General features: G+C 37.1%; 1 protein-coding gene across 3 annotated transcripts in view; it reads right to left on the bottom strand.

Annotated features, from left to right (window-relative positions):
* CADPS2 (calcium dependent secretion activator 2) overlaps positions 1 to 27613 on the bottom strand; it is a 280371-nt gene that overhangs the window by 120717 nt on the left and 132041 nt on the right. For all 3 annotated transcript variants that reach the window (XM_041405503.1, XM_041405505.1, XM_041405506.1), the window contains exons 7-8: positions 23241 to 23352; positions 12499 to 12638 (exon numbers count right to left, since the gene is read on the bottom strand). In XM_041405503.1, the coding sequence (XP_041261437.1) occupies positions 12499 to 12638; positions 23241 to 23352 (252 nt within the window). The remainder of the gene's footprint in view (positions 1 to 12498; positions 12639 to 23240; positions 23353 to 27613) is intronic.

Here is a 27613-nt window from a genome sequence, read left to right as displayed (position 1 = left end):
AAAACAATGGTAAAGCTGTATTTACAAAAATTGTTGGTTTCCCTTCTCTGAAGCTTTTTTTATTTTCATCAGTAATAAATAAAAACCCCCAATTGTAATGCATGTACTACGTGTAGAGATCTTAGCCTAGCAAGTGTTCTCAGCTACCGGCAATATTTGCAATATTTAACACCTGTCCCAGATGTGTTGCTTGCGTAACTCCAATTTCATTTGGATGTCTTCATTACTCAGAATGTGTTTCTAAATGGCTTGACTAAACGATCTGTAAAATGACATCCCATGCCCAGCCTATTGCCCTTAAAGAGTAATTCTGTACTCTTAAGTCTTTAGACCTTTGCTTCAGATCTTACCTTGCTCTTCAAAACTAAGACTTTAAACCAGATGAAAATATTAGAGATCTACAAACATTCAGCTTCAGAAAAAAGAATTGCTGTCAGCTATCCAGCTATGAGGGAAGTATATTTTTAGGCACACTTTTCTGCAGCAACACTACGAAAAACTGAGCCAAGTTTCTTACTCTCTTTCATTTGGTCTATGACATAGTACATTCTACTTAAGACTTTCTACACAGTGCATTCTACTTAAGAATCTAAAATGATCTCAAAATTCAAATCAGCAGTGAAAATCACAAATGTAATAAGCCATGATAAAAATGCTAACTTCTAAGCCACTGATTTTTGATCAGTTGAAGATGTTGCCCAGTTTGGCCCAACCCCTTTCAGGTACTTAAATCAAATACCTAAAGAAAAAAGCATTTATCTACATTGGTTAATTAGTCTGAGTAAGGAGTGTGCTTATGAAGAAAACTCCCTTATTGCCCCAAAGTTGCAGCAGTTCACACTGCAGAATTGATCCATGGCAGATGAACTAGATTCCTCTTTCATTAAACAAAACCAGCTGTCGTGCTCAGCTAGTGTACCTCAAGTATTCCAGCCACTAAGGTGCTGTGAGCCTAAGGCAAGACAGGGCAGAGATTAAACTACATCACCAGAAATGCACATGAGGTGATTATCAGATCCCCAGCAATCATTGAGTTTCTGTACAGATCTGTTTGGGCACACTTCACACTTGGTTCCCCTTGCAGTCAAGAAGACAAATGCCAAACAGAGATCAGGTCTTCCAGATTTCCCAGTTCTTTGTATTGGGTAATATAATTTTGGTAGCCATCAGTGGCTAAACATCCTTCACAGGTGCCTCAGACAAGCCCAATTTACTGCTCTATGAACAATTAATTCTTTAATTATTCTCTCTCCATGGTTTATCACATGCAATTAGCCTTCTTGGTGCAGGGCTGAATCTCATCCCACTGTTGTAACAAGTGGCTGCTGCTAGAAGGTTCTCAGTTGACCAGGCTCTCTCAGCAGCGATACTGCATTCAAATTTGCCCATATGGAGAAGACAGGAATTTGGAGTCAATCCCATAAACTATGATGATAAGTCCTAAGTGATGCTGCAGCACAGCTCATCATCATCTTTATGGCCTGGAAATGATCTCTTTTTTTTGTGACGAGCTGAGAATTGCTGCCAAAGGTTTTCTCACTAATTTTTTTCCTAACACATGCACACAATGACCAAGAAGTTGCGATGGGGAGAGCTTTAAAGTTAAGAATTGCAAACTACAAATGGACAGTATAAACTAGAAAAGTCTATCTAGCTGTTCTGTGGGTCACTGAGGTGTTTGGTCATAGGTTCTGAGATGTTACATAACAAGAGGAAAAAGAATTGGCATTTATATATGAATGCAAGGCACCATTAAGGCCAACCACAAGAGACAATCCATGCCAAAAGAAGACTTTAGGACACAGTGAGAATGTGAATAACTGCATTAAAGAAAGCTGAGAAGAGAACAAGGTACAAAACCCAGTATGCAGGAAATGGACAAGTACCAGCATGACCACTCACCCCAACTGCTTATTTTGTGAGGGTGAATAAGGACTTTAGCAAAGCTGAGCCAAAGAAGGATTTCACACACATGCAGTACTGCTCATGGGGATTTTCTATACCTAACCAATTATGCATACTCCATCCTAGTGAAGGCAAGGAGATTTTGAACAAGTGTTGCTACAGTTATGATTTAAAGAATATACTTATACAACTGAACTTGCATCACTCTGCCCATCAGAGCTGAAGAAAACCCATCTTAACACTTCAGAAGTATGGAGCTTTAAGGTGAAATATAAAAAAAGAAACACCCTATTTAAACAGTTGTAACAGTTTTTTAATGTGAGGGTAGAATCACAATTTAAATATAAATTACATATTAATAAAACCAGATTATTTAATCTATTCTTAATTATTTTACTTCATTTTTAAGAAAGTTATGAGGAAAAGCAAACCAAAATTTTTCCTAAGAAAATAAATATTTTAAGTTTTATGATCAACCTTGCCTAACCCATAGATATTTTTCACATGAAGTCTGTTGTGATTAAGCTAAGTGAGTTTGGATCTAAATTTGTATCTCAGCTTTTACAAATATTTCAGATTAATTTCTATGGAATAAATGAAGAATGACACCTTAATTAGTAATGCTTCCCTTGGCAATTAGGATTCTCTTGGCTTCTTTCAGCAATTAAAGTGGCAGTGGCATATCATTAAGATCTTCAAAGATTCCCTGCGCCTCCTCAGAAGCAATTACTGTGCGAAGGGTTGAAAATCAGGCTCATAGCTATAATCTGTTCTCTAAGTATCTAGCAGCAGGATAAACACTTTTGCTTCTTTCTTCCACAGTAATTTTGAATTAACCCATTATAATTATCCAATCAATCATTAATGCAATTTTAATGTGTCATTTTTCGTGAAGTTCAATTTAATTTTTAAAAAGTAACTGATTATAGTAAATTGATTTTGTAAAAGTGTATGATAGCAAAATAATTTAAATGAAGACAGTTATCACATTAGCACTTTTCTCCATGACAAGATGCTAACATTCATTTAGCACAATGAAATACCAGCATTAAGCACAAAGTAGCAGAACAGAAACTACTCTCATGAGACACCTTGGTATAATAATAGGAACACCTTCATCACTAAAAGTGCAGCTTATAACGTACATAGGAAATGTTTACCTTAATATATAGAAGTGTATGTTTCGTTATAAATGTTAAAATGAGGACAGGTTTGCCAGAATTTAGCAAGATAAAGTTACACCTACATGAAGGACATTTTTGAACCACTGACAAAATAAACAATATACACCATTGTTTTTGAACTCAATTTAATTGTTTATTAATTATGGACCAAAATTTGACCAATATTTCTGCAGAAATAGAAATCCACTAGTTTTTTTTTTTTTTGCATTTTCTGTTACCTTCTCAGTATTCTCATTCCAAATGTTGGAAGTCCTTGAAATACTCGGGTTTACTCTGTGCTGAGATTTATGAGTTTGATCTTGCAGAAAGGGATACTCATGTGCTTGTGTTCAGGGTCTCAGATCTTCAGAGTCAGCAACTGTCTGTGATTTACTCTTGCAAAGAAAGATTATCCCCTCTTCATAAGTTTTCTTGAAAAGCTCTTACGGTTTCAAAAGAATCATGTTAACTTCATGCTGTAGTTAACTTACAGATCAACCATGCCAATCTTTTCCAGCAGATGAAGTATTATGAAGTATTATTCAATGAAGTATTCTGAAGTTTGCATTCAGGATATTTTCATAGCAGTTTGTGACATATCCTTCTCCAGGATTTTTCACTGAGTAAAAAAAATATGCTCTAGATGTAGATTTGTGGTGCTAGATGTTAGATGACACTTTGGCACACCTTGATGTAAAGTAAGGAGCAGGCATTCCTGAATATGCAGTGGTATTTGCTGTGCTGCAGACTTCAGGTGCTGATTGCGTTTTTTTTACCAACCCCACATTTTTTCTTCAACAATACACTGTGTTTGAAATTCAAAGAAAGCCGATTTCATCAGCCACACAACATATCTTCCATGAGTGGCAAAAACCTTGCATTAATACAGTTTGCTTCAGCACTACAGAGCCACTTACAGCTACAGTGCTTGTCTTGATCAAACCTGAGATTGACATGCTAGGTCTAGACTAGGCACATGGATTGGGAAATGAAACTTTTTAGTTCACACTTCCTTTGTCTTTGAAGTCAAATAAACTCAGCTGAAACTTTAATACTTCTTTATGCCTTCCTGTCAGAAATTACAATGAAATCTATTGCCCAGTGTCTTCAAAGTATATGGCAAGTAAATACATGGTCACATTGTCCATGAATTGAGTCTGAACATAAGCCAACTCTAATTCAAAAGTGTTTTGAACATGTCAGTGACCCCAACAGTCCTGTAGTGCAGGTACTGGCATCACTGTGTCAATGCCTGGGTTTTGGCCAACTATTATGGCTCCACACCTCTGCTACCAAGTCCCATGACCTCTTCAATCAGAGTAAAAGAAATCTCCACTTCCCTTTTGCTTCATAAATAAGTTTCATTATGAGACAATTTCCTTTGGAAATATACATTGTTGTTCATTTTCTGTATTCCAGACATACCCATTAGCTTGTAAGGTACTCTTTGGAAAAGAGTTCCTCAGTGTGAGTAGATGGGAATGAGGTTCTTTGGACAACTTGGGTGCTAGAGGCCAGGTAGACTGAGCAAACATTGTTGCATCCCATTAGCCAATAACAGGACAGTCAAGAAAAACTGCAAACAATATAAATTCATGGTGAGAGGGAGAGACTAAGTTTTACTTAGATGCAGCTGAGATGAATACACACATTTCCTGTGATGGGATCATCTTGCAGCAGACTGCTGCATCCCACTGTGCTGCAACAAGTAGCAAGATTTCACAAGGCAACAACTGTGACAAACAGGAATCAGGAATATTTTGTTATTTGGTTCATGAATCAAGAACACATCTTTACTTTGTGGTAATCATCCCTTTCCTACACATGAGGAAGACTGGCTGGGGATTATCTTTTCACAGAGGAGTTTCAAAGGCACAAAGCTAGTAGAAAAATCTCCCATTTGTATATGGATGCTGGTCATCTCAAAAAAAAGCTGGCAGTGGGCAGTCTCTCAAGCATTTTTAGAAAGATTTGCCTTCTAAATTTATTTGAGACTAATTAGGAGTAATTGTAGTAGAAATTACAAAGATACTAACTACTGTTCTGAGTGCAACTTTTCTCTATATATAGAGAAAAGTTTACCTTACTACCTCCAGTGCACCTTTTCTGTTTTCAATTGCCAGTGTCTTAGCACTGATAAACCAACATGTCAAGGTACCCCACCCGCCTAGTAGTTGCTTTGAGAAAACTCAGAGAATGATTACATAGCCTAAACACCTAAATGTTTTGGCTGCTATAGTGAGGCCATATGATTGAATGATCAGAAAAGAATGCAAACTATCTCATGTTATGTAAAGCTTACAAAATTCAAACAAACTCAACAGCTTCCATCTGACTTCTCCTATGCTTCTTGTTATTGAATTCACAAACCAAAAAGTAAGCATTCTACCAAAGGACAAGGGAGAACTTTGCTCTTTGAGGCAGTAGCTGAAGTCATTGCTCTGCTACCCTTTTCTAAGAAGAAATGCTACAGCAGCAAACAGAAAGCTAGATGGTGCTACTATGCTGACTTTATGATTACAACCAGATATGCAGCACACAAACTTGGAAAAATGAATCAAATACTATAAAGGGATCCAGAAGAGTTTACATGCATAGATGAAGAAATGCTGTAATTAGGTAAGTATTTGAGTATTTTAATATTTGGTTGAGGAAATTAGGCTATATTTGTAAGAAATGAAAAAGCAAAATGAATCTCTCGGACAATCTGCTCTTGCTTTTAAAAGAGAAAAACATTAAGGAGAAACATATTTTCAGTAACTGTTGAAAAGTAATATACAAAGTTTTCTCTCATAGAACATATCACTAATTGAAGAAGTCTATGCTTCATATTACCATATAATACCAAGCATTAGTAAGGATTTTCTAAGATGTTGGAAACACTTAAGTATTATTAGATTACTAACACTTTCCTTCACTTTGAAGCAATACTACACCTATTCATTTAAGAAAAATGAAACTTGAAGTTTTAAATTAGCAAAAAATTCTTTCTATTTCGTCCTTTTACTGTTGGTAAAACAATTTTTAAGTTATTCTGACATATTTGTATATTTTGACTCAGACTAAGGAATGGCACATTTCAAATTGAAGGTTTATCTGTGACAGGGATCTTGCAGTGCTTGCTAAGAGAAGCATGATTTCTTTTCTGGCATCTTACTTTATCGCAGTGCTTGCTAAGAGAAGCATGATTGTATTTCTGGCATCTTACTTTATCTGTACAATTAACCCAGAGTTGCAACAGAGTAATTTCTATGTATTCACCTTGCATATTTTTCTGAAATAATAAAAGTGGGAGCAGATCTCATCAGATTGCACAAACACAGATTGCACATCTTTAAGTTGCAAAGGTAATTCTCTTTCTCATCCTGCCCTTCTTTGCCAGGTGACCATGGACAGACAGCCCATAAGAGCTGGCACCACCCCATTCTGGCTGACTCCAGTGCCCCCGAGGCTGCTCTCAGCTGAGTTATGAGCTCAGCAGCAGCAATGACTGTGGTCTATCCAGGTGACAGGCACACACGACAGCCCTGCCACTGAGAAGCCAGCAGACCCCAGTGCCATCCTCAGCTTTGTCACCAAACTGCGCGTGACCTTGGGTGATCTCTGTGTATTCCTGCGTTTCATTTCACTCAGCTGCAAACCACATTATATTCATCTTCCTCTCTAAGGATGTGTGACAAGTGTCATAAAAATGAGAAGAAATAATTACTTATCCTCTAATTCTACATCTGAGAAGACTGCTAACCAGAGCATTCATCTCACAGATTTCCTTTAGTTCTGAAACTACAGCAGCAGGAGGAGAAATGTGATACGTCAGTCACATTCAGGAACCAGTACCTGTATTTACTGTTTATAAATGCTCTCCTAAGAACATCTTGGCCAATTTCAAGTGCAAAAGAGAGAAAAAAAACCCCAAAACATTAGCAAATTAATGGTGATCTTTATAGTCTCAAAATACAATTATAAACAAAAAACCACAAAGCATCAACAAGTTGTGACAGAAAAATAATTTCACACAGATTCTTTATTATTAGGGAGACAACAATTTTCAAGAATTCACCGAAATGCTTTCTTTACAGATGAGAGAGAAAATGATAAATGTTCATAGAATGTTTATTCCAAATGCAAAAGTGTAAGAAATTAAAGGTATATCACTTCCATATGCAACATGTCATAGAAGAAAGCAGAACAGAACATAAAAGAATGAATTTTGCCCTTCAAATCTTGGAAACAGTTCAGGGCAAGGGTGGGGCTGAAATGTTTTACTTTGGAAGTCAAACCCAAACACTACCACTTAGTAATACTGTCCTGTTCAGGCTGTTTAATTAGTAAAATTTAATTTGACTTTATTTATTTTCGTTTTTTTTTTTTTTTTTTTTTTTCCGGTGGTAAGACCACTGACCATTACTAATCCTTTTAAAGCAAGCTTTAAAAAAAAAATCTCAGTATTCCTTTTTCATTTATAGATTGGAAGCAACAGAATAATACCTTTTAGTAACCACTAGGCTATGCTAAGATACAACTCAATCTACTTTTTAAAATAATGCATGATTTAAATGCACGCAGATGTGCAAAGGCACATCAAAAAATCCCCATGCATTAGAGAAGATATTTAGAGTAACCCACAGATCTTGAGTCAATTAACCTGTCCTGCTGGGGTTTTAAACCCTAATATAATTATGAATTAAGGAAATCCAACTGAGCCTTCCTGAAGCAAACAGTACCTCCCTAATGCTGCTATTGTAACTCAACAGAAATAAACAGACTTTTAGCATTTCATAGAGGAAGTTTTTAGCTCAAATTTTACTTCTTTCCTCTGATGACCTATTTTAGATTCAAGATTGCAACAGAAAAAAAATTAGAAATGCTAAAAAATCTTTTGCATGGATGATTGCTTTACTAAGTAAAGGAGATTTTAAAAGTATCTGGTATGCGGTCATAATTATAGATAAGGGAAAGGTTACCACATTATGTGAGAAAGTAAATACAATACACATTATGAGAAAGGAATCTGGAATATCATGAATTGTCAATAATTGGAACTATTCTACAAATCCCTATTAAAGAGTGATATTTACCTTGTCACTACTCAGACTAGCTGTGAATGCTTTGCCTTGTAATGTATTGACAGGAGTAAGATACAAAAGGATAATTATCTATCAGTCAAGTTAATTCCCACTTTGAGAGCCTTTTATGCAAAAATAAAAATAAAAATGTAAAATAAGTAATAAGATTATGTTTACTGTAAGATGTATAATAGTGCTCCATTTTTTAAAGCATGTAACAGAATACATAGAAAAAACATGAATTGTTTCCTTAATTTTTTTTAAAGTCAATTTACTGGAGTAACACTAGATTGACTGTATTAATGTGTCAACATAAAAATAAACCTCTTTTTTGGAAAAGGACAAATGAACTGCAATTGAGATTCTCAGTAGTGTTGAGTCATAAAGATTTTTATGTCTTGCTCTTAGAAAGGTTACAATTCATAATTAAAAATCCCTTTATAATCTAATTTTAAATATAAATTTTGGTTATGACTGTGGGAATCAAAGCAAGAACATGACTTGAAGGTGCACTCCAGAATTCTATTTGTGACTTTACTACTTGATAGTATCATTTGTAGAATTAAATATTCTTGAAGCATAAATGCAAGACAAGTTTTGAAGTCTGAACATATCCCCTGTGTTAGTAAGTAAAGTCAGTCTTAAAAAGAGGAAAATTTTCTCAAGAGATAAAATTGAAAACCACCATTAGATTGGGCCTATGTGTTTTGGCAACCCTGCAGAACCTGAAATATTTGGGTACAGTTCCCATATCTACAAAACTGTCTCTTACTGTAATTATCTTAGACAGAGTATTAATCTACTAAAACCCATCCTTCTGCAATTGGCTGTAGGACAAAATTTGAATTCAACTCTGAATAAATTTTCAGACTCTTATCTGAAAAACATTATGTAATGCCAAGATTGCCTTTTTTTCCTTTGAGAGACAACGAATCTTGTATGTTAGTTTGTTAACTCTGACATACAGAAAATGTAAATTGTCTAGTTCAAACATTGGTTAAGGATAAGGCCTGAGATGCCTCCAAAAATACAATGAAGAATTATAAATTAGCTGGGTTGGACACACTAACTACACTAGAAGTCTACTATAAAGGTTGTAAAATTCAACTTGCAGACATGATGAAATTCCAGAAGAAAGGATGATCACATTCTGTCATCCTTTTGTATCTGTTCCTTTTATGTACTCTGTGACCCTGTACTTAAATATATGACAACATTCTAATAATAGAAGAGAATAGAATAGAATAGACATAGACAAAAATCTCCCTGTCATTTTCACTATTCAGGATAGCAGCAGCTGCCTTTGAACTCTTCAGCACTTGATGTTATCCTATGGCCTCCTTCATTATGTTTTATGCAGACCCTGCTTTACAGAGAGACTCGAATTTCCATATTGTGCAGGTTTTCCAGGGAGTTGCAGAGCCTGGCACTGTTATAACCCTGCTCAGCAGAGCACAAACCTTTGGCTGAGCAAAGTGACAGTGCCTCCACTCGCACAGCTCCTCCAGAGTGTGGGAACATTTTCTACCAGATGCTTCCCAAGATTCACCTTCATATGTGTATGATCCTGGGAGGTGGTACTGTTTTCCCTCAGTTACAAGACAATTGAAATACTAAAAGTTTTAGTCTTCAGACATTAATTTTTAGGATATTTGTACTTGAACAGCACAATGAATATTTAAAGCCCCATTTCCACCGACTTCAGCTAATAGCTGTTAGTAGCATGTGCCTCTATGAAATCAGATTCCAATTTATCAAACTGGATACAGGAAACAAATAACATACCATCAGTTACTACAGGAAGTCTTACAAGTCTTTCTGTGCAGCACAAAATAGGAATAAAAGTCAGTTTCTTTCAAGCAACCCTCAACTATTTTAACTGCAAAATATTCCTCTGCCTTTCTGATTATACTGCCCGTCATCCATCACATGTTTTTATTGTCTTCACAAATGCAGATTTCCCTGATAACACAGCATCAGTTCAGACCCAGAACAGCTTTAATATGTGTGTTGAAGCAGATGGGAATTCCTCTTGAAAAAACAGTAAATGACCACTTAATACTAATACTTACCCAGGAAGTCAAGAGAAGGCTGCAGGGAGTGCCTGGATAATGGCTCTTCATAACGTTAATAGTTCCTGACTGTACACACTAACAATTCTGCTTGCAGGTGTTTTTTTCCCTCCAAATAAATAACCTTTTCCTTCCTCTCACTGCAACTCCAGTGTTTCCTGCAGTACCTCATCAATCTCTTCAATGGTTATTGAAGGAATTATAAAGTTTTTATTTCATTTCACATATGTTAATATTGGAGAAGTCCACATATCCGTTGTTGCCTTAACTTTCCTTAACAAGTGTCTACATAATAATCCTTATAGCTAATAGCTATAAAGAAAAGGAAATTATGACTGACCTAGAGCATTTTTGGTGGAAAGAACTACATATCTGCCTGAAGAATAGTTACACTAATGACCCTGAAGTAAAATGTAGAAGTAAATCACAGTGCCAGGAGATGAGTATTCAAAATCAATCTGAGGAAACAACCATCAGCAGCAGACAAAAGGGATAATGGTTGAACTAAATTATTGACAGCAATAGTTGATTGAGTTCTTTAATGGTCAGACAAGAGTACTGATATAAACCAGTATGGAAAACTGAATTGGGGAGGTGAGGAAGACCCTCTGAAGACCCCAGAAGAACAGCTCCTTACCAAGAAAGCCTCTGGGGAAACACAGGAGCATGATGAGAGGAAACACTGGAGCTTTCTCCTTGTTGCTGGATCCAGTTGCATGTTATACTCTAATTTGGGTTGCAGACAGCATGATCCTGACATTATCAGTGACCTGATTAAAAACTGGAACTTCTCCTAGTCATTGCTTGGGATAGGTGCACGGCAGCACAACATGGCAGCACGACATATCCCTGATGTGTTTAGGGTGGAAGTTTGCAATTGAACCAGGTCATGTGCAGATGAATCTCTTGGACATCATTCTTTGCTGATGTGCTTCAAGTCAGCCTGCCTCCATGGCTGACTTTTGACAAGGCTGCTGAAGAGGGCAGGCAGGAAGCACCGTGCCTCCCTGCACTCTGCACTACTGCAGCAGCTGAATACCTCCAGCAGCAGGAAACTGAATCCACGCTAGTGGGCTGGATCTAGGCAAAGGTGTGCCACCACCACCGAACCATTTCACAGGTGTTTGGTGAGTGCAAATGAATGGGGCAGAAGGTGGGACTCACAGGACAGCATCATGCTTTAGTACACTTATCTCTGCTCTCTACTCCAACTTATTCATGTCACCTGAGTCTTCCTGCTTTCTCCTGCTACATTAGCCCATTTCCCCTACGTATTTGCTGCCCTGCTTTGAAGTTCTCTCAGTTCTAGTCTCCAAGCACAGTAGCTCCAGTCCCCTGTTGACTCCATGATTGGTTTCCCTCCCCTTCCCCACAGCTCCTGGTCACCAGCCACTGGTCTCCCCATGCGGCAAGTCCCATTGTTGCAGTCCTAATCATCTGTATCTAAGTTTCACAAAACCAAAATGAGGCATACGATTGATACCTGGGAAATTTGAGCCCAATTGATTAACACTTTGACAAAACTTAAGTCAGTTTGGTTGCTTTTTTAAAGAAAGCATAATGCACAGGAAATTTTGGCAATTACTGCCTGTGTACAATGGGCAGAATACAAGCAGGAGGAGACTAAAAAGAAACCCATATAGCGTGAACATACATTGATTCTTTTTGATTGCTTTATAACAAAAGACACAAACTTGCTTACTGTCAGCAACACTACCTGTTTTTGCAGGTGGGCTGAGGAATAGTGGCAGCAGTTGATTAAAGGAGCTGTCTTTATGAGTAATCTGTTCCACAGTTTTGGTGTTAGACAGAAAAACACCCTTAAACTAGCATTCATAGATAAATTTTTTTCAAGAGAAAGACCATACAGCAGACAGAGAAAGGAAGACTATGTGGCAAATACCACTTTATTCAGGTATATAATTAATGCTATTTTAATGGGAAAATATGTTTCTCCTAAATATTTTTTAACAAAGTGCCATAAATTGTAACATTCAAAACCAGTATCTAAATGAGACTGTACTCTTAGTTCTGCATTTTAGATGTAGCTTGTCATCTGTATTTACACATCACTGAACATCTGAAATGAACATTATTCCTGAAAAAAACTTTTTGGATAAAATGAAGATATAACATAATACCATAGTATAGGAAATGTTTCAGACATTTACAATGTTCTACAAACTTTATGATTTTAGATAATTTGTTAAATATTTTTTAGATACTTTGTTAAAACACAGGCGCAGCGAGACAAAATAATAAAATAGAGACAGCCAGGAAATGGGCACTCACCCACAGTGCTTCATGTGAGGTGGTTTATCCATTCTCACTGCCAGTTTAATTTTCAGGTCACTGTCCTGGCTGTTTTTGGGAACTATCATTTTATGCAGATCAGGAGACTTTGGGCTATTGGACGTTGGATATAACACAACCTGCAAGTCATGAAAAGAAAAAGTTCAGCAAGTTGATTTAAAAAAACTGCTTGTAATCTTTAATGGAAACATCTAAGCAGTGAAGATTCTTGTTGCATCTCCTCCAATAGGAAAGATGACTAAAAAAGATTTCCTAAATCTAATAAACCAGCTGACTCAATCTCATTGTAACAGACCAATTTCAAAAATTAACTCCTTCCTCCTCTTACAAATGGGAATTTTCATATTATGAGTTAATAAAATTTCCTCCTGTTAATACATTTTGAATGAACTTTTTTTTTTTTAAAGAAAGAGTTGGCATTTCAAAAGGGTCATGTACAATTAAATAGGAACTTATACTTTTACATTATTCAGTGCTCTGCTGGAAACACCCTTTTGAAGCCATTTGTTGTAGCCTTATGCAATGGATCAGCCCTCAGTGGTGGCATTGCTTGGGAGAAGATAACCAAAGTGTATGTCTTGTTACTGTCTCCAATTTTTGATCAATAACATTAATAAAAATCAATTTTAGTAAAACACCACAGAAATTGTAGATGAATTCCAAAGCACCTTTGCTTCAAATGGAATATAATAGATGTAAGATATTATGTCCAATTCACATGTGCTATGACACAATCCTTTTGTGCAATCCACAGTAATAGACATAAAAACCCCCAAACCATTGAATTTTAAATATTTATTTTTTAAAACATTTATATAAATTTCTGGAAACTTTTATTAACAAGTAATTTTAGATTAGTGTAAGTCACAAGCTGTTAAATATTTATTTACTGTCCAAAAAGTGTATCCATTTATAGTCAGTACAATTAATAATTACTGCTTCATCAAATCCTTATCCAAAGTGACATGTTCAGCAGTTAAATGCTGCTGAAACATAATTTCCTTTCATTCTTATCATAAACACTACTTTTGACTCTGGACTTCAAATTCTAAAGTATTAGAATTTAGACTCTGAAGTATTCTAAACATACTACTTGGGAGACTTTCGTAACATTCAGTGAGTTCTGAATTACAACTACCGTGAATTACTGTTATCATTTCAAAAGTAACAACACTCCAAAAAGCATCATTCTTTGCATCTTTCATTTCTTGAAAAATAAAATCAATCATTATGTTAACCATCAAGTTAATTTCCTACACATAGTACTTGCGTCATATATATAAAACACAATATATTGTCCTCTGTGTTACTACAAAGGTTAAGGATTTGAGCAAAACTGTCCAAGCAAGTATAAATGTAACAGATGTTATGAAGTCAAAAATATTACAAGTGTCATTCAGATCTAATCATCTGAAAGATGGTGTAAGTGGAAGGCCTTCAGTTTCTCATCTCAGTATTTTGCAGAAGCACATTCTGTTAATATCAGGAGCTGCAGTCAAGCAGAGAAATATGATGCATTACTCCTAATCAAATATGCAACCTTTGTAAAACCAGTGGAAGAATTAACCTGTCAGATCTATTGAGTACATTCAGTATCTTTTAAACCAATAGCAGAAGAATTCTGATTTTAGCAAACCAGGTTACTTTTTTTTCTTTTTGCAAATGCACGGAAACCACTACTTATAACAGAGCTTATTCCTTCTTTCTGGTTTTCATTCTGAGTAAAAGGCATTCCTTAAATAATATTTAAAAACATTATGAGCATGGCAACCTTTGCGTTCTGATGTACAAAGAGGGAAACTATTTTTAGTTTATTTATCCCTTTAACTGCAAGGTTATATAAGCAGAATTATTATACATTCCTTGCATCTAATCACTAGGCATTCACACAGGACTGTAGGTGATGTTAAGAATTTTTCCTTTTCTACAGTCTGTAGCGCCTGTTGTCCTGTAACAGCTTATTACAGCTCATGCATCTCAAGTGACATCTTTCTCCTGTCAACTTCCTGAGTTTTCAGAATGCTGACGAAAATAAAAGTAGACAAGTGTATAATGAATTTATACCTGTGGTAGTGACAATTCCTTTTCTGAATTTTATAAGGAGTATTACGGAGCTTCAATTTCAAAGTTCTCACAAAGAATAAGTATCTGTCAGACTATTTGAATATGCACTGTGCTGGGTTTGTATTACATTTTGTCATGCCTTCCAGCTTTAAACAACGAGAGTTTGAAAGAACTTTGTAATCGCACTTTTTGTTACGAAAACACACACAAAGCATTTGACAAGCATTAATTATCTTTGCAATAACCTTCATACTAATATTGCCCTTAAGGGCATTGATAGCTACTGTGTACCACAGCATCAGGTGGCACAAACTGCAAGCTCACACAAAATCACTGAAACCAAAACACTTGGCAACTTCTCCTTGAGAAGAAAAGTAAAAAATTGCTGAAATTTCTATTAAAAGCATTCTCTCCACCACGAAACACTGCAGTGTAAGGTCATTGCCACTGTCCATGGAGAAACTTCCTAAGGTTATTCTGTCTCAGATTTCCTTAAAGATTTAAATCTTCTGGTTGTTTCATAATCTACTTTAAAAAATGAAATGGTATCAACTCAAATGTCTTCTCTGGCAGTTATAAGAATCACCTAGAAGATATCCTCACTGTGTCTAAAACTTCTATAAATTTAATAGAATTGCTATTGAATCATGTATTTCTGTATTACATCATGTATTTCTGAAGTTTATTTTATTTTATTTTGATTTATTTTATTGTTCATATACCTGTGGATATCACCATGGTAGGTTATTCAGCAGCAGCACAGAGCATTATGAGTTTTTAGTACAGGAAAGTGTTTACCATAATTACACTAACAGGTAATCAACATTAAAAAGTATAATGAACTATTAATGACTAGAAAGCTACATAGCAAACATAGCTGCTATGCATTGCATTGCTTCAACTCATTTAAGGCAAATTAATAGTATCAGAACAGCGTGGGTTGAGATAATTCAGTAAATTTAATAATCTCATAATCATTAAAAATACTTGACCACGTGTTCCAATTATATCTAGCATTATATTTCCTCAGATCACACTGTAACTGAAAAAGTGTCAAGTTCATTTTATGACCCTCCTCATCTGGATAAAAAATAAACACAAAAATCTTAAATATTATAGATCATCACTTGTAGGCATTTGTGCCAAGTGATATTCTCAAAATATTGTTTCTTAGTTGTGAATGACTGAAAATGTTTCTTTACCTTAAAAGTTGACAGGCAGAAAGATTTTGAAGCTAATATCACTTGACAACTAAATTAATCACCATTTTTGTGATTTCATTATTTATTTAGGTCCCCAGCTGAATCACAATAGAAGAAGTTAATTTAAGCACACCTGTGCCAAACAGTCAATCCAGACAAGCAACTATTAATTCTATTTTTGGCCTATTGATCATATCTTCTTTTAAAGTTATGAAAGAAAGGTTGAGTTGTCCAAAGTACTCTAAAAGCTTGAACAAAAAAAGCTGGGGGCGTTCTTGCTTTCTTATAGAAGATAACTGAACAAAAGATTCAGAGTCAAAAGCACTGTACTGAAGTATCTCCTACTGGTACTCCCATGTTGAGATAAAGCTCTCAAGCTAACCATTCCTGGCTGCAGTTGTCCTGTTGTCAAAAAAAAATATGCAGCCTTCAAAAGGGACTCATGAAGACAAGAGGCAAAGAGGCAAATCTCGAAAAAAATCAAGAGTCAAGATATTCTCTACATTTTCCCCCACCTGACACCTATGGCTGCCTGTCAGCCAACTTATGTCCTCACACTCTGGATGCTCCTCCAGTCCCCTACTTCCACCAAACCCCATGATATTCAACAGCCAAACCCAAGTGATGGAGTTACCCACACTTTTGACCCAAGTATTTGATGAGAAAGATTTTTCAAGTAGGGATGATCTAAGACAAATTTTGAGATCTTAGAGTCTGGGCACCAGACCTGGGTAATCATGGTAATTCTGAGACGACTATGCTGAGTTTCAGCTCACTGTTACAAGCAAAAGAGATCAAAGTGAAGAAAATCTGCATCTTAATGCCTGGCTGAAGAGGCAGGTGATGTTTAGCATGCTATTACAGAAAATCATTATCTCGCCTTCAGTACAGACAGAACTGTAAAAAAAAGAAAGATGCAGCCTCTATCCACAGTCTCCTCTTCATAATGCATCCTGGGTCATCTTCAGAAACCAAACCAAACCTCAGCCTAGCCCCATCCTCAGGGATGCTACTGATGCATGGGGCTGCCCTGGTGTCTCCCAATCCTGCCCTGTGCCCTAATACCCCAGGGAGCTGCTCCTGCTTCTGGCATCCAGCCTCCTATCCTTTCCTCAAACTCTATAGTCTCCAACAGAAAAGCTAGAAAATTTTCTGAGACAAAAGTTGTTATGCCTGATGCGGTCTTTCAGAATACAAATGGTGCTACAAATGCTGTTTTTTTTTCTGCTGATCACAAGAGCTTTTTTTTTTTATCTTCTTCCATACATAGGATGAAAAATTTTAACCTCATATCTTAAGGTCTGGCTAAGTTACAAACAGTTGAGAACTGAAATACATTACGTGGTCTTAATCATAATAGCTTTGTGATGTCTCTTTAGAATAAACAACACACTCCTAGTCATGCAACAAATTCCACAATGAACTAGAGAAACCAAGCTTTCTAACTCTCATACTCTATGAGAGACATTTCTACCTCAATTTGTGATTATTTAAAGCTATGAAAAACAGTGCTGGACACATAAGATCACACAATCCATCAACTGCATTTGTTGAAGCTTTCATCATGCAACAGGACTAATTAATACAATAAAAGCATTTTCTTTCATGTTTTAAAATGCAGTGATTTGAAAAGATGCCAGTGCAAACAGAGAGGATAGGCAAAATTTAAGTTATGAAGGAAGTACTCATGATCATTAGGCGCATGCAAATTTATGCTGCTGGTCATCCTCTGAACAAATATCATAGAAAAATCTCCAAATTAAATATGCTGTTTCAGTGATTTGAAAATAGTTGTAGAAAAAAAATTATTGAAGCTGGTTTGGGATATTAAATAATTGACTAGAGAAACCCTTTAATGTTATGTTGCTAGTGAACTCTGGCCCCAGCCTCACTTATGGGACATCTGGTTTTGAAAGAAATGTCTACTGACTCTTCTCAAGGTACCTTCTGCTCTAACTTGAAAGTCTGGAGCCTTTCTGTGTTGTCAACCCCTTTCCCAAAGACTGGCTAATGTCAGAAAGCCAGAAGCTGCTGTCAGTGTGACAAGAAGCTCTGTCAAAGGCCCCAGCAGCAGCCTGCCAAGCACAGCACTGCACTCACTTTCCCTGAGCATTAAGTCATGACACCCTGCTGCCAGGAGGATGAAGAAAAAGAAGCTAAAGAAGAGACTTAAAATTGGAGGTAGAAAGGGGAAAGGAGATGTCTCTCTTGAGAGTAATTCCCTTACAAAAGTTATCACCTTGGGAACCCCTAAAGAATGGATTAATAAGAGCTTGATCCCCGAGGGAGCTTAGGAGTTTTCTATGCAAGCTCCATCATCTTACCTATTGAGTGATCTCTTGCTTTTTGGCTATGATTGCATTATGTCTGAAATCCCAAGACAAGGCTTTGGGTAACAGGTGGTTAAAAAGAAACAAAAAACAACAGAGAAATTGAATAGACATATGGTGAGAGAGCTATCTAGAATACTGCTGATGAAAAAGAACTGGGAAGACTTCACCATTTATACTATATACTATACATTATATTACATATAATCAATCTCTGTTGATGGTGCTGCCTGAACACTAACCCTAACAGGCCTTAGCAATTGATGAAAGTAGTCTTTGAGTCCTTCCCAAAGAGCCTCTCCCTGACATTTAAGAGAGACAAGGCCTGAATGCAAAGAATCTCAAGGATTTCAATGAGAGGCACTCTCAAAGAAGCTACTGAGAACTGCCCTGTTAGAATGGAAACAATAACACTCAGACATCACAGAGTGCTGACAGGCAAACTAGGGAGCAAGAGACAAAGTGGGAGTAGAAGCAATCTCTTATAATTTTCCGAACTTAAAAAAGAAAGACAGAAGAACTCAGGCCTAGAGAAACCGCAGTAATTTCAAAGCGCGATGGAGAAACACAATCCCCAGGATGGCAGGCTTTAAATTAACAGTCACAGAATGAAACTGTCTCTGCTCAGGGGCTCTTTGAATGTGGCACAGAAGATAAACAACGTGCTCAGTGCAGTCGACATCCAGAAACCCATCAATCCTGTGAATATGGGTACCTAGCCAGTACTGCTATTTTATAATTTTAAATCAAACACAGAGTAACAGCACTAAAGGAAAAAAACCCAAAAAGCATAGCTGCACAGCTAATTATTGCTGGTTGCAGCTGACTGAGACAAGCAGGCTGTGAGACAATAGTTCTCTTTTAATTGAATAGTCAGACCAACAAGGCTGAAATATTCTTATGTTTAAAAAGTATCAGCGATCAAACACCACCTGCTGCTCTCACATTGTATCCACATGTGTGCTGAGCACGCACAAGGGCTGTCACTTTGAATTACTTACTAGGTCTCAACATCTTTATACACAAAGTACTGAACAAGTAAAAGTGGTGTCAGATCCCTGTGTTTCAGAAATCACCAGGCTGATTTTTTCAGAAGTAGTTATACCAAACTCTGAAGGCTTCTTCACACTTTCTCAGCCGCTCCAGGTACAAATGCAAACATGAATTTTGCTTTCTGTATGCACATACACACATTATTCAAGTGGCCAGATCAGTATCAGTCACATAAAATCTGTCCCACAAATTTCAAAGATATTTGACTAAAGTTCTTAACATCAGAATAAGTTTAGCTTCAAAGACGCAGCTGCTTCCCTGTCTAGAAGTTAAAGTCAGGGGTTCAATTCACTGTATGTAGAGGTCTGCATGAACAGACACACACCACTCCAAAAACTCATGTTCTGCAGAACTCAAATCCAAATAACATCCTCTCCCCTTTTGTGCAGCACACATCTTTGTTTTTAATCTCAGTGAAAAACTGAATTTGTACAACTGTTCTCCAGTTTGTGTAGAAAAGAGAAGAGATGTTAAGATTTATTTTTGTTTGAAAGTGGTCAGCAGGAAGCCAGAAGAATATCCTGCAGCAAGCAAAATATTCTCTTGGGATTCACAGCCAGACTTATTGGTATTTTTGGAGGAAGACAGCCATATCAGACAAGGGACATAGCAAGTACTACTTCCTTTCAGTTAATCATGTCTTAAATGCTTTGAAGGGAAAAGATGTTAAGTACAAACATCAGCCCTTCTATCACTTGGTGCTGACCTGGTGGCTTCCACAGCAGAGGTTGTGAGGCCCCAACCTGAGTTTTCAAACGTGGAGTATAAAAAGCTGCAAGTATGATCTGTCCTCTCTGGCCTGCATCCCCTGTGCTCCCCAATGAGCTAATTACTTCTGCAAATAAGCAGTGTCTTCTCTGCAAATGAGGGGCCTGCTGATACCAGGGTCTACATCTTAAGTTCATCAGTTAGAGACATCACCGTCCACTGATGGGTTCAATGGAAATACCTTCTGCTCTATGGTAGTGGGGACACCTTTACTGACTCCATATTTCATACTAAATCTCTGTTCCTAAAAAACTGACCCCTTGGTGGTGGAAGAAACACTTTGGTATGTGATGGAAGTTCAAAATTCAAATCATGTAACTTGATGCTGTCTTCTATTTCTAATTATAGATTAAACAGAACAAAACCTTCAGGATAACTGCAAGGTATTGGAAATGCAAGCTTCAGTAATGTAGAAAAGTGGCATCAGGTCAAGACACACACTTTTAAGAAAGTACTTGACAGATGAAAATTAATGTCCACAGTAAGCCTACCTCAGGAGGGGTAGGTTTGAGTTGAATTATTAAGTACAGGAAAAATACCAGTAGGAAGTATCTTCAGACCTTTCCCAACGATAAGAAACCTAGCTGGATCAGATGGACTGATCCACTGCATTGTAATGACCACGCATAAAGTTGCCAAACTTTATAAAAATTAAGCTTATCCAGTGGGATCCTACATATTTTCAAATACGACTTGAATTTAAATCCCTCAGACCTGAAAACAAAGACATCGTCAACAAAAGAAGGGCTTGAAAGCTAAAAGGTGTACCACAAGAGTACATAGTACTGCAAATTATTTGGTAAAAATTCTGTCAAATCTTCTCCCAACCTCTCCTGAAGCTAGCAACCACGTCTCACAAATACTTTGGTTTAATCAGAGAAGTAAGTTGGAAGACTTATTTTTCTCCTGAATTAAGCATCTAACCATGAGCTGAAGTTGCCTGTCAGCAACCACAGGTTTTACCAGACCTGGGAAGTGCAGAAGAGCAGACACCCAAACAGGCTGCTGCTCATCCAACAGGCCCTTTTAATGTTATTTTTCAGGACCATGTGCAGTACATAGTGTCATTGTGGGAGGTTTATCTTTCACTGACTTATCTTTCTCAGAAGGTATTCTTTGGCAAGGATGTTTTCATAAATTATATGTGGATATTTTCGGTAAGTCAGGAGTGTATTATAAAATAGAAAAGCAGTATCCAGGCATCTCTTGGATACTCCTATTTGCTATTCCCAATCTCAGCACAAGCTTTCATGCAAGGGGAAAAAAGGTGATGGCCATTTTACTTTTTCAATGCAGGAAAAAAAAAAAACAAGCAAAAAGAAACTATTTTAATAGGTTATTTTGGTACAAACTGCCAAATCTCAAAGCATTTGATAAAAGCAAGCAGACTTTCTCCCAGCAAATACCAGGAAAGTAAGAATCAGAAACAGAAGATTGCTCTTCCCTATCTCATCTTTTATAGATCTTGCTTTGTATCTGGGAAAGCTGGGTCAGACTCCAGCAACAGGGCACTGAGGTCACTATCCCCTCTCAATTATCTTTTTTTTTTTCTCTTTCCTGTCATCCCTCCCAACCAAGATACTTTATTTAAACTGCTTTGACCAGCTGACAAACACAGACATGTCAGAAGGCAGCCAGGAGTGTGCAGGGAGAGGAAAGAGTAAAAAACTTAAAAACTAATCATCTGGAGCCACAGGACACAAAAGGAAAAAGAAAAGATATATTCAATATTTTACATTTGAAATGTATTTATTCTTTAAAATTAAATTTGAAATCTTTTTAACTTCCTGTCCTTGAAACAAGGACAAGCTGCAGTGTAAGAAAGCAGACCAAGGCTGGTACCTGAACTTTGGCTATTTGAGGTTGCAGAAACAGAGGATCTTGCTAAAACCTGTGATACTTAGCCTCTTTATATCGATGATGCTTCTTTTTTTCTCTGACTCCTTGGCAATGAGTATGCTGGCTACTGTTCACAATGGCCACATAGTCCCTCCTCCACTGTCCTTCACCTTGGCACTTGACTTCCCTTTTGCTTCTTTGAAACGACTGTGCAAGGAGGGACAGAGACAAAACTTCTCTGTGTTTAGTAACACCATGCAGTTCCTACAATTTCACCCTTTCAGTGTCTCTTTTATTGTTCTGAATCCAGATATTGGTGACTCTGGTTTGCTCGGCTGCATACCTGTGGCACCTTTGTGCCTGTCACACTGCCTCGCTGGCTCTTGCCAGGGTGCTACCCCTGTGGGAACCTTCCCCATGCAGATCCCACCTACACCTTGACCAAGTGACCTTGAAAGCCCCTTAGAAGGATATGAGATGAGGCAAGAAATAATCCTGAAGATAAAGTCCTGACCTTGACAAGTGACACAATGCATGGGACAACATGTCTTAGCATAACCACCCGTGCTCAGAGAACACAAAGTGCAGAAGCACCCTGCTCTTTCAAAAAAATTGTGCTTGCTTGAATGAGGAACAGCCAGGACTCTGACTGTAGAACTAAGCATTAAAATGTGAGCTATCTTCCATGGCTACATGTCAGAGGGGAAAACTTCAACAGAAGAAGAGGGGGAGATTTGCAGAGCCTCTATTCACCCTAACCTCTTCTTTCTACGATACATTGCACTCTCTAGCTCTTGACTTTGGCCTAAGAAGGATAAATTTACAGAATTTGCAGAATAGTCTGAGTTGGAAGGGACCCAGAAGGATCATTGAATCCAGCTATTAAGTGGGTGGCCCATATGGTGATCGAACCCATGACCTTGGCATTATTAGCACTGCCCCCTGACTAACTGAGCCAATATCAGATTATCCCGCTGAGATAAGGAAAACACAAAAACGGAGGAAAAACTAATGGAGTACAAGAACAAGCTCTTACTTTACTCTCACGTATTATTCCTCACTCCTCTCCCATTCTGCTCCATCCTTCCAGCACTTAAGTCCTTCCTTTCCTTACCCCCATTGTTTGCTACATTTATTACATGCCAAGTCTTATCTTTCTCCCTTTCACTCCTAACTTGAATAGTTAAAAGCATTGATATGTCATGTAGAAATTAATGCTTTAAATAAGACAAAGAGAACCACCATGGATGCCTGATGTAAGTTTCTGAAAGGTAATTAAGTCAACCTACCACGTTTTGAACACAGGTAAATGTCAACCTTATATAAAAAAACCACTGTTTGATAGAGCCACAGCAGAACAGGCCGGTAACGAAGGCCTTATACCATTTTATGGCACATTTTATCAATATTCACACTTCTAGCCATCATTTCTCACATATTTCTCTTCTCTGCACATAATACTCACTCTTCCCAGTTCTTTATCTTCAAGTGCCAGCACCCCGGTGCTTTCTGTAAAGAGTTTTACTTTGACAACAGGCCGAGGGTGAGTAGTGGTGAAATCCCCTTGGGTTCCCCATCTGCAATAAAAAAAACAACAAAATTGAACTGGGGCTGAGTACAGGCCTGAGAGTGATAGAACTTTTAATCTTTTTGTAGACTATTTATCACTACACTCTTAGAACTTAATTTTCAAGCTTTAGGAGGAGAAGGGTGGGAAAGAAAAGGGAGGTACTTTTTTGAACATCCAAGATCAAATATATACGTAGAAAAAATGGCTTTTCTCTACGATAAAACAAATCAGGGGTTTTCTGTATGACTTTTGTCATAAAATATCAATAAAAAAATTTTTAATGGCAAAACTGAAAGAAAAGAAATTATATCTACATAGAGAAAAAAGAACCAAGCAAGAAGGCAAATAAAGCGAGATCTATTTTCTATGAAACATATTCACTATCTTCTGCATACCAGCCAAATTAATTTACCAAAGAACCATGTCACAATTCACTTCAGGCAACCACAGCATGAATAAATTAGGAGACCTAGGCAGAGAAAATTTTATATTTTATATTATATATATTTTACAACTAAGAATGTAGGAAAAACGGAAACACAAATGCAAATAATAGGAAAAAAATATTATCAAAGTGAATATAGCTCTGCAAAACAATTACTGCCAACAGGCTCCATGCTTTTGAGAACTTTAATTAGGCAGACAAACTTCTACTCATTAATCTCTTATCTTAGTTAAGGCACTTGGTTTGCCAGCCTTCCCCCCCTCCTCCCTGTGTGTCAGTGGTACAAAAAAGAAAAGTTAAACAAATTACGTTGCAACTTCCTTCAGTGATCTATTCCATTATCCTGAACAACCACATGGAGCTCATTGCATTAACTGATTAAACTGATTGTGATTATGCTACTAGGTACAAACATAATGCAAAAAGTAAGCACAGCTCCAGTTTCTCCTGCTTTTGTCCATTGTGTGAGATCTTACAATTATCATTGTAATATCTCACATTGGTTTCTTGTAATATCTCACACCATTGTGTGAGATATTACAAGAAACCAATAAAATAAACAGATGACCTTAAGAGTATGCTCTATAAAATGATGCATTACACAAGCCAAAATCATAGACTCCCATTTAGGAAAAGCAGTAATTTTCATTTACATTCAAGAATACACAATCTCTCCAGTATTGCAATGTGAACATAGAATAGCAATTTTCCAGCAAAAGGATCTATTAGCCAAAATAAAATGCTTCAATTAGCATGAGTTACAGACTTCAAGATCAAGTCCAGAAAGTAATATGCAATCAAAATCAAAAAGCTTTAAGGAGGCAGCAGTTCTGTATAACCCAGTCCTACAGGTGGCTGTACATGCCTGACTCTGCAAGTGAGGTTCACCACAAATTAACCAAATCTTGCACTCAATTCTGTCTTCTTTGCTCTCACTAGGTTAGGTAGATGCTTAATCTGTCTGTGGTGTGCATAGCTTTAGTCTCAGCAAAGAGGTAATAGAAATAGGAACTCTGACAAATTACCTTCCTGAGTGAGAGAAAACCTGTTTATGATCTGATGATAGATGCTGCAGCTTCAGAATAAGACAACGCCTAGCACTACTGCTTTTCACAGTGGTGGTGGAAAGGGTAGGTTTTGTCACAACACAGAAATTTCCAAGGAGAAAGCACCTTTATAAAAGATGAGGTAGTTGTATTTTTAGTTTAGCCTCCTGATCCCAGTATTCAGGAAGCATGCTGCCTTGAATTTGGAAACACAATCTAAGCACTTTGATAGCTGCACCCTCTCTCTCAGCTTCCAGAGGCATTAAACTGTGCATGCCATATTGGACAGCACCACACCAAAAAACCCAAGAGAGACTCCCATTAAAATAACAAAACAAACCCAAACCCTCTCCACAAAAGTCTAGTGTCAGCATCAATTCATACAAAAGAGAAGAGAAAGAAGAGGTCATGCTGACTGAAGGGAACAGACCCAGCCCATTCAATGAAGAGAACACCACCTGCAGCAACTCAGCTGCTTCAAACTGAGCACCAGGTGTGTGCTTCAGCATTTGCTGGGGTTGAGCAGCCTAGCATCAAGTGTAAAGAACTTCCTGGAAAGTGGTGCAGCTTTCTTTGGAGACCCAGGCTCCATCTCTGTAGGAAACAGCTGGCAGGGATGGGACACACATGAGCCTTGCCCAGGGAGCTGAGAGAATTTGCTCCCTCTCCAGTTTAGAGGCACAGTGAGAGACAGATGAGAATGGGAGTAACATGGGGTCATCCACCTGTTGTTGGCACTTATGTAGTACTAGAAATCACCTTTAACATTGAATCTGATCACCAGCCTTGACTGACATCCTTCTCTCATCCCTTGCTCCATCTGCAGCAGTAAGTGAAAATCTTGGGCTGAAAAAGAATGGCTTGAATCAATTCCTAAAGCTTAATGTTCATGGTAGAAATATTCCACGCACTGATCTGCAGGCTCCTGGACGATTAGGACTTCAGCTGACTCCCACGGCTTCTCAGGAACATTTCTTTGGAAGTGAATAATCTGTCAGACCTGATGATCACAGAATTTACTGCCTAGGTCTTAATATCATTCTTCATGAAAGAGCTCATGAGAAATCATGTTCTGTTAGAAAAGGCAAATCCAGACTGCATCCCTTACTAACACACTTACTTGTGGGCATTTGATGTTGCCAATATAATAGCAAAGTACACGTAGCTAATTTTTTTCTTCCTTGTGTATTCTTAGAACACAAGTCCTATTTCTTTGAAGCTTCATGTTTTTGCAGAGGTATGAATTCACACCATTTGAAATCAGCAGCCAAAAGAGTGGTATCATGTTGATTTTAGTTTGCTCCTTCCAAGAAAGAACATAAGAGACCCAGTACTCCAAGCAAACTGACTTTATCTAGATAGAATGAGTTCACCTATATGCTGTTCATTTAAAAGCACATTATTATGTTATTATGCAGACTATTAATACATCAGGAAACAACTGAAGCAGAAGTCAGAAATGACAGCCTAATCCAAACTCTAGTTTGTAGTCCAACTTGTATGAATGTTCATGCTAATAACAATTTTCAATTTGCATTTTTTTGTTTTGTCAGTATGAAATGAGGTGTAGCAATAAGAATGGCCTTTTTGGCTGTAGTTTGCACTGTCAACATCTCCTAATAAACTTCAGTTCTGTTAGAAATAAAATTATATCTTAAAGATTGTGCCATGAATATAACAAGATACCAGGAACTCAGTATTTATTAAGGATGACCCAAAATAAAGGAAAGACTGAATAAAGCATGCAGGTGTACCTAAGCTAGCCTATTTTGAAATATTCTTTACTGTTCTGAAATTAGATACGTGTTCAAGATCTGTCAGATTTCAACTTTATTTTCTCCCCTGGCTATTTCTTTTATGACAGCTGGCCAGACTCCTGTCAACAAATGAACAATTTGTTTATTCTTCCTGTTTATGAATAATACTTCATTTTAACCGAATTCCATTTAAATGGATATCACACTTTCAGCTTCTGTATCTGAGAGTATAAAAAATGGTATCAGATTTTCAGCATACAGATCAATTTAAAATTCATTACAACATACATGCAAAGAATAACTTTGAATAAGGTACTGTCCTATCACCAGCTGTGACTAAGAACTGTGTAATTAAATTGCATCAATCTTACCAAGATTGTAAATACAGTATTCCTAGCCAATAAATAAGATTTTACTGAACCACTTGTTATTTCCACAGTAAAATTCCATCAATCTTCCCCATACTTTTGGATATTTATTCTAGATCTATGTATCTTTTCAAGGAGCTGGTGAGTTTAATGGTGAAAATAGGTTAGCAGAATACCTAATAATTAATGAAATCAATACCTGAATAGTAATGATCATTATGAAAATCTTGATCACCATTACATGATTTCTTGTTTCAACTATTAGATTTTATGTGCTAGTATAATTACATCCACTTTGTTTCTCAAAAATTTAATTCTTTTCATCCAAAACAAATTTGTTGCCTGTCAAATGCATTTTTTGACCCCTATTAAAGCATTAATATTTCTGGTTCTTGCATTTCTTAATCTCTTGGGAGTGAACATCATCTTTAAAAGCCAAGCTGCTACGTATAGGTCAGACAAATCAATGCCATGTTTGGGGTTGCACCCTGATATTTTTCCTGCAGAAAACACAGTACTTCCCAGAAAAAAAAAAAATTTCTGAGACACAGATATTGAAGTCAACCACCACACAAAAGACTGTTCACATTATTCACAAGACAAAAACTTTTAAATTGTTTATTGAACTACTTTCTGTTTTAAATAGGAACTA

Source organism: Onychostruthus taczanowskii, unplaced genomic scaffold (genome assembly GCF_017590055.1).
Source record: "Onychostruthus taczanowskii isolate IOZ18803 unplaced genomic scaffold, ASM1759005v1 scaffold23, whole genome shotgun sequence".
Taxonomy (NCBI): domain Eukaryota; kingdom Metazoa; phylum Chordata; class Aves; order Passeriformes; family Passeridae; genus Onychostruthus; species Onychostruthus taczanowskii.
The sequence above is the reverse complement of the archived record's forward strand: the minus strand, read 5'-3'. Positions and strand labels throughout refer to the sequence as shown.